Source organism: Anticarsia gemmatalis, chromosome 5, assembly GCF_050436995.1.
Source record: "Anticarsia gemmatalis isolate Benzon Research Colony breed Stoneville strain chromosome 5, ilAntGemm2 primary, whole genome shotgun sequence".
NCBI lineage: Eukaryota > Metazoa > Arthropoda > Insecta > Lepidoptera > Erebidae > Anticarsia > Anticarsia gemmatalis.
In genome coordinates this window covers 7171926-7184190 of record NC_134749.1, presented here as the reverse complement: position 1 = coordinate 7184190, position 12265 = coordinate 7171926, and the positions used below count along the sequence as shown (strand labels likewise).

The following is a 12265-nucleotide window of genomic DNA, read 5'->3' as shown; positions in this document are numbered from 1 at the left end:
ACGAGAGTAACATTGATCGGTTGGCTCTGCCTACAAATATCTATTGGCATTATATTAAGGGCCCAATTCCCGTCATACCAAATTATTCCTGGTTTCAATAAATAAATTCCTTTATAAAATGTTCCTGGAATATCTATGTGTGTCATTAGGTACAAAATAAAATGGTAGAATGAACTTTGCTCGTTTTCGATCTTACCTTTGTTTAGCGTTGCGTTGGGGTTGAAAATGTAAGTACCTACTTGCTACTTTTTTATTCGAAAAGGAGGTCTAACACGCCTTTTACAAACTGGCCACTTTGTAAGAGATATTTTTCCTCACGCTAACTATTGTTATTTTTCAAGTAAATCCCTCTGCTAAGTGGTTGAGCGAGGGATGAATCGAAATCGTTATCTCTATAAATGTATCGTAAACACGTACGATTTCGTATCCCCGATTACGGGGATTTCTTGTACTCTATCGGGTATTATTGTTTTCAAAACCGTTTTCACTAATCCATTTAGATACTTCCACGCTTATTACATTTTATCACTTTATGTTTGGATATATATTTTAATAATCGTTGGTAATATTCATTGTGGAATGTCAATCCTAACTTCACAAATCCATGATTTTTTTCATATTTTTTCTTATTAGTAGTAGGTACATGAAAAGCATAGCAAATATGAGTTACATAGTAGTTTTTCTGCTATCCAAAAATGTAGAACTATTCCCTACTTTACGCCCCTTGATAAATATAGGCATTCAAATAGCTCACGAATGTTAATGGTTTCTACGGGAAATATGAAATTCTCACGGGTGCCCAGTGTAATTACGTGAAGGAAATCCCGGAGCGTTTCTTGTAAACTGGCTGTAACTCATAATAATTAACAAGTGACCGTCGGATTTATTGTAGCGTATTATTTTAGATTGTTTAATTGCAATAAACAAATTACCCTGCCATAACGGAGATCTAAGTAATTTTGCGTTCAAGATTGTAACTACGAAATCTTTGTTTTGGATTTCGGACTTGATTTATCCTTTGTATAATTACATAAAGGGTCTTAAAAGGCCAAGCTCGGCTAAAAAGTAGGTACTCTATTGTTCTCTACATTTTACGAGTAGAAATATGCATGATATTTTCAAGCGGCAACCAACGTGACTAAACGGTTCATGGTTTCGCTTTAGGTGATAAAGTGATTACGATCTGTTCGTAAATTAAGAAGTCACTACAATGAATTGTTTTCTTGCTTTTTTATTTAACGCTTACGTTTATTATGTAAAAGTATGCAAATATAAAAGCGAAAGTTATCTATGACGTTGAATGTCAACGTTGTTATTTTCAAAAAGCAGGACATTGAAACAAAATTGTTTCATAATCCTTTTTGTCGATTGATATATGAGAATACAAACACGAACACCAATTCTGTATCACCATATTCTGTGAAATCAATACAATCCTTTTTGGTTTTGTTATGTTTCGCGGCGTATGTATGTGTATAAATGGACCAAATTGTTATCTAAATTTAACCGGTACTTCAGTTCTACATATGTTACCCGAATAATAAAATAAATGCCTTAACTGCTGGACAGACTATGACTGAGAAACTGATATTAAAAAGTAGGGAACATCTTATACAATTTTACATTTCAAGTAGAGTCTTTCTTCACCCAGAATGGTTTCCTCAAAGTAAATGGCGGCGGCCCGGCTCAAATTTTAATATGGTTCCAGTTAAGTTTCAAAAATAAAAGACAGAATATACCACAGATCTTTTTAAGCACATGAAGTAAATGATAACGAGAAAGGGTACTTAATAAAATCAATTTTGTACTGTTTTTATACGTGGCAAATGTATTAAATTGACTATAGCAAATTAAAATAGAAATTGGTTCAAGACATGCACCTACATGTTTATTTTAGAATTATCATTCTAGATTTATTAATGGAACGGGACTTTGCAGTTTGATACACGCAGTGATGAGTGAGACTACGTGTGGAGTTGTGTATACTGTAGCAGATTAACCTGCACAAGACGTTTAGCGGGCGGAGCGCATAAATACACAATGTTCTTATTTTTTCTTTGAAAATACATATAATTTGAGTACAGACTCTAAAAAAATCTATTGCCTCATAAAGATAGTATTAAATTTATTAAAACTTTGACTAACAATACTTTTACTTTCGAATAAGCTAGGCGCTTTATCGTAACGTATGCGAAATTTTATTATGACAAATTATTACTCGAATGGGTTAGGATATTTCTCTCTGGATTAATATGCATAAATACATACAAAATACCTAAGTTGAGTTGTGCTGTTTATGTATTCCATTGAATTAAATAAAAACAACTTATTATTGCTAATTTGTTAATTCAATTAAAAGTGAAAACAATTAACTGTGACATAATTATGTCAGATTTTTTATAAAAAGTTTCTGGTTTGGCTAGAAAGAAACTATCCGCCTAAAGTATTCAGGATTTTTCGCGCACATTGACATGTAATAGAGTTCACCGGAATATAGTTAAAGCTGAAATCGAAGTTCGGTTCGAAGTTTTTTGTTTGTTCTAGTCTTAAACATAATGTTGGTTTAGAACTGGTTCTCTTAAACTTTAAGATAACCAGTTCCTAAGCAAACGTAGCGATATTAGAACGAAATCTTCAAGAGCAGATGGCTAATTGTAAAACCATGGATTATACAGGGTGTCCCAAAACTCAACGATAATCTGAGACCGGATGAAAGGCCAAGTTATACCAGTTCTGGGAAAAATAAAAAAAAAATTCCATATCACTTAGTTCAGCAGTAATAGACATTTTTCAAAAAAGTTGAAATTCCACACCCTTGGTCGCATTTTCAAGTCCTGTGATCACCAATGTCACAATTTCGCGGTGTTTTTTTTGAATTTCGTGATCTTCAATAAATATGCTATCAATCGTAAAACAAATTAATACACAAAACATTGTTACTTTAATAAAAAAAGTTAAGTTTTAGTGAGTCATGGTTTTCAAAAATATCGTTAGTTAACTTTGACGCTTCATATTGAAAAAAAAATGTACTACACTAACCTTGGCAAGTTATTTCAAAAGTTGGCGCATTTAATCAAGATTTCAAAATGGTGCAACACTTGCCACTTTTCTTGGCATTCAAAATGTTATTTTTAATTGAACGAAGAGTACCCTCGCAGATGGATCGGACGCAGTAGGTTAATTTTATGACTTTCTCGTTCCCCCGATCTAAATCCAGTAGATATTTTTGACTGGAAATGCATAAAAAAAAGTTTATTCGAAATCAATGCAAAATCTATCAGAACTTCGCCAGAAAATTGACGCAGCGTCGAAAGAAATAAATGCAAGGAATTTTGCTTGACTGGTGAATAAATCCTTTGTGCGCCGTTGCAGAGCCTGTATTTGTGCCAGAGGGAAGGAATTATTTTTAGTAAAGAAGTAATTGAGTCAGTCCATAACCGATATTTAATGTAATAAACATAATAGGTAATATAATCATTAAAAAAAACAATGAACGAACCATCGTTCTTACTTCATTATTTACCTTAAACTAAAGTAATTCCGAATCGTTTGCCTCTGGCTCGAATACAGGCTCTGCAACGCCTTACAAAAGACCTTTTCACCAGTCAAGCAAAATTCCTTGCATTTATTTCTTCTGACGCTGGGTCAATTTTCTGGCGAAGTTCTGATAGATTTTGCATTGATTTCGAATAGACTTTTTTTTTATGCATTTCCAGTCAAAAATATCTACTAGATTTAGATCGGGGGAACGAGAAAGTCATAAAATTAACCTACTGCGTCCGATCCATCTGCGAGGATACTCTTCGTTCAATTAAAAATAACATTTTTAATGCCAAGAAAAGTGGCAAGTGTTGCACCATTTTGAAATCTTGATTAAATGCGCCAACTTTTGAAATAACTTGCCAAGGTTAGTGTAGTACATTTTTTTTTCAATATGAAGCGTCAAAGTTAACTAACGATATTTTTGAAAAACATGACTCACTAAAACTTAACTTTTTTTATTAAAGTAACAATGTTTTGTGCATTAATTTGTTTTACGATTGATAGCATATTTATTGAAGATCACGAAATTCAAAAAAACACCGCGAAATTGTGACATTGGTGATCACAGGAACTGAAAATGCGACCAAGGGTGTGGAATTTCAACTTTTTTGAAAAATGTCTATTACTGCTGAACTAAGTGATATGGATTTTTTTTTTTATTTTTCCCAGAACTGGTATAACTTGGCCTTTCATCCGGTCTCAGATTATCGTTGAGTTTTGGGACACCCTGTATATATAGCATAGTTGCAGTACTGTTAGATCCCGGTCTTAAGGGTCTTTGAAAATTATATTATTATATTGTTAGCTCACACTTGAATGCTCCCACTTGTGTAAAAAGTACTCAATTAGTCGGAGGATTATGTTCTTTTTTTTTAAATATTTCTGAATTTAATTTTATCTTCCCACAAAAGGTCAGAGATGTCTATGGATCTGCCCGATCACAGAATAGAGACATTCGAGCATGAGGAGAGGCTTGGGTGAGTAGGTGAGCTCTACTGCGTTCTGTGCAGCCTTCGCCAACTCCTTCCCCATCATCGCAACAACACGCCTTTGCCTATATCCCAGATGTCTACTAATCAACATCTCCACCACTACCCTAGGAGTTTTTAAAAATACTACTTACCTAAAACTGTAATTTATCTTTTTTAAATAAACGAGTTACGTTTATTTTACTCATACGATCGACAGATGACCAATATCATTGTAACACAGGTACAGAAAGTTTACCTTATTACATTACAAATCTGCTGCAAAAATTCATTTGGATGGAATACAAATTTTAATTTAGCTGCAAACACGATTTTAATTTGTCAATAATCAAACTGTTTATCAGAAGCTGTAAAATAGAATGCTCCGTAACCACATATACAATTACGCGATAGTACTACTCGAACACAAGTTAAAGTTTATATTATATGTGTGGACTACAAAAGACAACACTAAGGTGCCCTTCATTGAAAAAAAATACGGGACCCAGCCATCACTTTGAACAAAAATCACGGTTCAATGGAATAAAACTTCATGTGAATAGGGAGCATAACACATGAATATGAGTTTACAGCCATACATACCTTGACTGATGATCGCTGAGATATCCTTCACGATCGCGGTCACGGTCGCGGTCTCTTCCAGACCTTTCCCTGCGAATAACGATTCAATGAGTAAAGATGCTATTAGTTACATCTTACGAATTAAGAATAAGTATTATTCTACGTTTTGTTTCTTAGCAGCCAAATCAAGCAAATCGTTTGTTTATTTGGAAACCACTAGCCACTTTTTTTAATCGCTAAATATACATCCAGTTAGAAGCTATCACCACTATTACGAAGTAAACCATTGGCTTCGATGTTGCAATACATTATGTCTGCATTTCGACTGACACACTACATAGTTGTTCAGCTACACATTTGCATAAAAATTTTCATTAATATTTATTATTAAGAAAAGTGTGTAATTGTTTGTTTTCCCTAAATAAATAAATCTGTCCGTAACTGAAACACGCTTTCAACACTTCTAAATGCCTTTCATTTTTAATTCGGCGAGCATCAGGTGAAAAATTTACAGCTGTTTTCATACATTTGCTGACACTTTATTTAGCAGATAGTTAATTAAACAATTTAATATAATCTGCGAAGCTGGCTCTTAGTAATAAAAATAAAAAGGCCCTTAGTGAAACTATGAAAATCGTTGTCAATGTACAATCTGCGGACAAATATTAAACGCACAACAATAATGGGTTGTGGCTTAGAGTGACCGAGTAAATGTCCTCCATCAATATGAGTTTCTTTTCAATTTCGAGGAAAACTATATTCATTAATTTGAAGCGCATAAGAACCCTTCGTTATTTTTTGTTAATTTTGTTAAATAAGAACCTGCCATTAACTCTTGTTAAATAAGAGCCTTCCGTTAATTCTTGTCAAATAAACTAATTATAAAGAAACCTACTATAAACAGGTGCTCTTTAATAGTGAATTAGAAATTTCTTACCTGGAGTTATGATCACTCAAATAGCCGCGTTCTCGATCTCGTTCACGTTCACGCATGAGCTCGTTTCGATCGCTGTAAAAATAATAACCTATAATACGTAGAAAATATAAATAGAAGAAAAAGGAGCTCAATTTACTTTACAGGGGCTTCCTTAAATAGGTATAATAAAAAATGTATAAGCTGTGTGTGGCACCATTAGGTACCCACGTAGCTTCGTAGCATAATGGCGCGAATGGCTAAAAATGGCGGCACCTTTTTTTTTTGTTTATGGCCTCTATGCTGTTAAGACTCAACGATCGTTCAATAAAAAGGTTGTACGTTCAAAACAGAAATAATTAAAATATTTTACCTGTAGTATCCATCACGGTCAGATCTAGCGCTGTGTTGTCGCTCCACGCCGAGACGATGAGGAAGAGGTAAGGTTGAAGAACGACTGCCGCCACCCGAGCATTGGGATGCTGGTCCTTGTGCCAATTTTAAAACGACATTAGTAATTAAATTCTTTTCATTATTCGAAACATGTCTAATACAATCAATACGAACATATTTTACTCTGATTTATAACAACGTATTATATTGACAGCTTGTGAAAAGAAAATAATATTGTAACTAAAAACTTATTTTTCTTTACATTTAGTTAAAATTCGTAAAGCAGTTCTTCATACAATTCTTGCTATGCCAACTTACTTTCCTAATCAATTTCGGTTTGGACATCATGTTGTAATTTTTTGTTTCTATGCTGATTGATGAAAACTGCTAATTCCATTTTATAGCTAATTTTTTATACAAAATTCTCAATAATCGAAAAGCGACTATATCTAAATGTGAATATAGCTGGCTATAGCTAAATTATTTTTTAAATTGCAGCTGTACTATTTTGCTTAAAAAAAGGCTTTAAGCCAAGTGACTCCCTAATAAATGACGACTAATGTTATATTATGTTCGTGCATTTGAAGACTCTTAGCTTCATACGGAAATTAATATATGAATCCTATGGCATGAAGTGAGCCTACAGCTATAAAAGTAAATGCTTATTGTAATTGCCTAATGAAATATAAAGATTTATAATACAAATTAAGAAATCTACTCTTCTATTTGCTTTTATTATAGCTTATCTTGGAAATATTATTTGCATTAATATTGTTGGGTATGTGCTCCGCATGTGACATATTTTCTTATTTAAAGGAATTGTACATAAGTTGCAGAATGTCTTTAATGTTTTGTAAGAATGGTGCTATTTATAAACACCGTAAAATGAGTCTAGCAAGTAGACATTTATAACATCTAAACCTCTGTAGGTATGTCTGTTATAACCAAAATTATATAAAGATCCTACCGAACAGGAATCTATAATTACTTAGCAAACAAAGACCATAAAAATGTTTATATACATATAACTTACATTTTAAAATTTTGTTTATAAATGAAATACAATATGTTTATCGTTATCAATGCAACGATTTATCATTGTAACTGCCTATTAAAAGAAAAAATATATTGTTTATCTAGAAACCTGCCCAGACAAGCAAATTATGTTACTGTATTTGCGTAAAAATTCTGTAATATTCTATAGTCTTGAAATGAAACAATGTTAAGGTTATTTAATGCAGTGGACGAAATCACTAATATGAAAGGTTATGAATTTTGTTCCCAATTTTCATTTCGTGAGCGAGATTTTTAAATAAAAAAGGTATGTCACTAAACGAAAACTGTATGTTTATGTTCGTATTGACTAAGTATATTCCGCAAAATACAAATATGATGTATCTGGTACTAGGAAGGGGTAAACTAATTAGTATTTTATGTTTCAAATAAGTATATAATAACGCTATAAAAACTAGGAATCAATAAATAACAGGAATTAGTTTACCCGCACTAATATCTGAAGTATTATGAGTAGCATGCTTAAATATAGTTTATAATACTAATAAGACCATTATGAGATGTTCGTGGTGGTCGTATACAAATAACAAAACAAAATAAGGTCAATACATTCAACAAAAATGGATTAAGGATGATTACATAATATAAATATCATATGTATAATTATGTATACATTATTATAGACACGAAATACATATTATACATAGTACCAATACACAATAATAAATTGATTTTCTTCACCTCTATCCCTTATCGCAGCCTCCTTAAGGTGTCTCAAAGATTGTAGAATTGATTCTTGGGTCGGTCCTCAACAAGAACAAAAACAGGGTTGAAATTAAATTGAAACAAGGTTGAATTGTGTGCTGTATGTTGTAAAAGTATTCTATGTTTTATTAAAGTCAAATTTATAAATTAGGCCGCATGCTTTTAATTTTTTTTTATTTATTAAATGTGGCAAAATCTACGAAGATTGAAAATTAGCTGAATTGTTAGCTTGTGTGGTAGATTTAATACTTACGTCGTCGAGGTGGATATGGACTTCGTTGATTCGGGGGCAGGTTATCGTTGTATTCTAGGCAAAAAACATCATTATAATTTATATATGATCTGGGCTAAATGTAGGGATTTCTTAAATCGGGTACATTCAGCTACTCTACATTACTCTAAAACGCGGTAGTTTTTTAATAGCAACGTAGTATTTATTCGTATTTTTATAGCGATCTCCACCAGGGATCGCATGTAAGTATGAATACCATTTTATCACGTGTGTAAAATGAAATTCTACTGAAATTGCTACAATTAATCAGAAACGGAAGAGTCGAAGAAAGAGCTGAACCACTCTCTGATTAGCATGTTGGCGTTTACTACTACTAAATTGTTTTACTTTCATAAATCAGGAGTTATCTGTGTTTATGGGCTTGAGGCACTATATTCGCTGCCATAAAATATATCGAAATAACAACTATTATGCAATATGAAAAACAGGGTTCAAAATTACTGGTAATCATTTTGATAATATTTAATTAGACACATACATATATCTCTTATACGGGGAGGTAGAATAAATACACCCGCGTTTTGCCATTAACAATGTGAGTTCCAAGTAATAGGGAACGTGCCTATTTCCATATACCGGAAACGGTATCAAACTCTTGACTACTATAATGATTAAGAACAATCGAATACAAATTAGAAAAATACCAATAGCACTTTGTACAACCTTGGACCTCATGGTCAGCGGCTGGATACACTACCGACCGTGTCATAGAGGCAGGCATTCTTTATACATTACAATTACAACAAGACAAATACTAATTTGATCTTATTGACATAATTGTGGCAACGAGAATCGCAGCAACTAATTATTATCCCTCAATACTGAATTAACTACTGTATCGACAGTATTCAACTATATTGTAAAATGAACAGTAATTAAAATTTTAATCGTTTGCGTATTTACTATTTAAAACTCTTGGAGAAAGATTGTACCTATATTATACGACTCTTCAATGCGTGGAAAGCATTTTGCTTAGTTCATATATGAAATATTAAATTAATTCAAATGTCTAGGCAGTCTTGAAATTTAACGTCCAAAGTTGGTTTTCTACGACTCATGAGAGGTGCTGATCAAATTTTCATGCAACATTTCTCTATAACTAGCCGGTTGTCGGTAGTCGATATTGGTAGAGAATTTGTACCTCGATTCTCTACTAACGGCTGTGGTACAACTATTAGGACACGATATTATAAATGTCAAACTCTTGATACTCGACAGTACCGACTGTAGAGAATCACGATACGTACTTGAGATAAGTTTTAGCTATCCACAACATTTTACATAAATGTTTACAGTAACACAAGTTTGTTTTAGCTGTCCATGATTGCCGCATTTGAAACTATTTCTGATTTTCGACATTATAATAAAGATCAAGTTAATTGTGTAGTAATGTTATTATGAATTCCCTTAACCGACATTTTATAAAATATTGCAAAATGCCGACTTTGATTCTATACTATTCTAGCAGGTACATAGAGCCTATATATGTGTTTGAGTTCATTAAAACTTCAAAACTATAAAACATCAATAAATATAAATAAATATACAACATCTATGGAATCCATCTAATCATTCCAAAGGGTCTCCTTTATACCTAATTAAAATGGTTTTATTTTTTAAGTGTTATCAATAATAATTTATTCTGAGGCTGGTTTGGTTATTTTATAGATCCTTACTGTAACATTTTTGATGTCTACTAATAATAGACATCACATCACGAAAGCTAAACAACAAACACGGGGAGACATTCATATAAATAATATCGACATGTGCCCTCAAACTCGATGACGACTTAAAACATTATTGAACAGGTATAGGGCTCTTATGTTCTCAAATAAACCATTGTTAAGAGGAAATTTGGAAGCATTGATACCCGAACGAAGTTAAAATATAAATGCCATTTGTATTAACAACAAGGTAAACGTCGGGATAGTTTGTAATGTATGAATATTAGTTGAAGAAATGACAAGTTCACAAACACCACTAGACGACCGTGGTGGTGTTAACGACTGACTCGTCTTTCATTTTGAAAGGAGACCCTTGTTCTACAACACTGGGATGAAAATGGGTTAATTAAAAATTGTTTACCTAGGATCTCACCTAAATCCTCCATGCTCTGGCTTAATAGTGCTTCGAAAGTGTGCAGACTGTAACTCTCAGCGTCCATGCCTTTGGCGAGAGTATTCCTCAAGTGCATCTCGTACTCTAGGAGAAGACGAGAAGTCGGCGAGCCAGGAGCCGGAGTAGCGCTCGACTGAGAGGCTTGTCGAGACAGACAAGGCTTCTGTAGTTACAAACAAGAGTAGAGTTAAATTATGTTCCAAAATATTATCTAAAACGATAATGACGTGTAAACGTCTACAAATCGGTAAATGATGATTATACTTTGTCATTGACTGATTAGTAAAGGGATACTTGTCACCAAAAATTAGTTAGGAAGAATGCTGTGAAAGTTCAAGCGTTGTATAAAGTTTAACATAAAGGAAAGTTTGTGAGACAATACAAACTCTATGAAATCTTGCCTCTTATAATGACCTCAATAACATAATAATGTGAGATTGATGTGGTTTCTTAAGGGAATATTATAAAATTAAGCCTGATTCAACTACAATTCCATGTGTCATACATAAATATAATAATGAAGTCATTTACTAACCGCGTGATGATGCTGTCGCGAATCACGGCGTTGACAAGGTTCCTGGTCAGAATTTCCGTTAGACGACGACGGTGTAGTGGCGTAGCACTGGTTGTCAAACATCACGTTGTCTGAAGGAGGTGACATGTCGCGGTCGCCGCCACCCAGTTCCAAGTATAGGCCACGTCCTGGATATCCACTAGGAGCGGCACCGACGCCCACTCCGCGACTAAGGGAAATAATGTTAAACTTTAGTTTGACGTCATTCTAGAGTGTATTAAAATAATTTTATAACGACAAACAGAGATTACAGAATTTCTTGTAACTTGACATTACACTTTGCAAATGGTGTATGTAAAATTCAAGTTAGCATTTCTAGTAATAGAACTAACACACACAAGTAGAAGTAACAATGTTTACACCATTACTTTATATTTAGACATTAATATTTTTCAATATAATAATGACTTCAAGACCAGAAAATCCTCGACAGTTTTTTATTTCAACTCGTTTTGTCCCTATTAATACTCATAATTAGCAACTATTTCACAAAATTTACTTTGATACTTTTCCGGTCCTGTATTGGAGACAAGTTTAGTTTGGCTAGTTCTACCAAATGGTCTGCATACTAGTCTTAAACATTAAACAATAATTTTCAATCTAGGGAAAATCGTATGCTTTATAATTACCGCTGCGAGCTCTGTCTGCTGTTATTATTGACGACATGTGAGTAGTGTCCGTGATGCACGTGCTGCTGATGACGATGTCCGTGCGAGCCGCAGGACGGCGGGCACGGCGCGGCGCCGCCGTAACGACGCCGACCCATCTCCGGCGACGTCACGGGACTCTCGGTAGAGGGCATTGGCTTCAGCATGCGTTTCAGTGTGTTCGAATCTGCAATAGACATTGCGTGAGAAATCTGATTACGTTTCAAAGTAAAAGAACGGCTACATACACTACATGTCATGAAAAGTATACACTTCTGTCCCACGATTCTCTACAAGAATCGTGTTGTTTTACGAGTAAAACATATTCATATTGTGCTTTACATTATCCTTTCCATTAGCAACCAATTTATGGTTCGAAATGAGCTACCTCGTGTAACTCTTAACCTACTATTTAAAAGCTAGTATGTGTCGGTAGTTGATATTAATTATAAC

General features: G+C 33.6%; 1 protein-coding gene across 19 annotated transcripts in view; it reads right to left on the bottom strand.

Moving 5' to 3' along the window:
- The window catches only part of sif (guanine nucleotide exchange factor still life), an 83170-nt gene that overhangs the window by 46360 nt on the left and 24545 nt on the right, over positions 1-12265 (bottom strand). For 10 of the 19 annotated variants that reach the window (XR_012959489.1, XM_076114469.1, XM_076114470.1 and 7 more), the window contains 8 exons: positions 11795-11999; positions 11127-11334; positions 10559-10754; positions 8432-8485; positions 8155-8220; positions 6380-6494; positions 6031-6102; positions 5115-5183 (listed from right to left, as the gene is read on the bottom strand). Coding sequence is in view for 18 of the 19 variants with exons in the window: in XM_076114469.1 (XP_075970584.1) it covers positions 5115-5183; positions 6031-6102; positions 6380-6494; positions 8155-8220; positions 8432-8485; positions 10559-10754; positions 11127-11334; positions 11795-11999 (985 nt within the window). In the remaining variant the exon portion in view is untranslated. The remainder of the gene's footprint in view (positions 1-5114; positions 5184-6030; positions 6103-6379; positions 6495-8154; positions 8221-8431; positions 8486-10558; positions 10755-11126; positions 11335-11794; positions 12000-12265) is intronic. The other 9 variants (XM_076114488.1, XM_076114474.1, XM_076114481.1 and 6 more) reach the window with 5 other exon arrangements.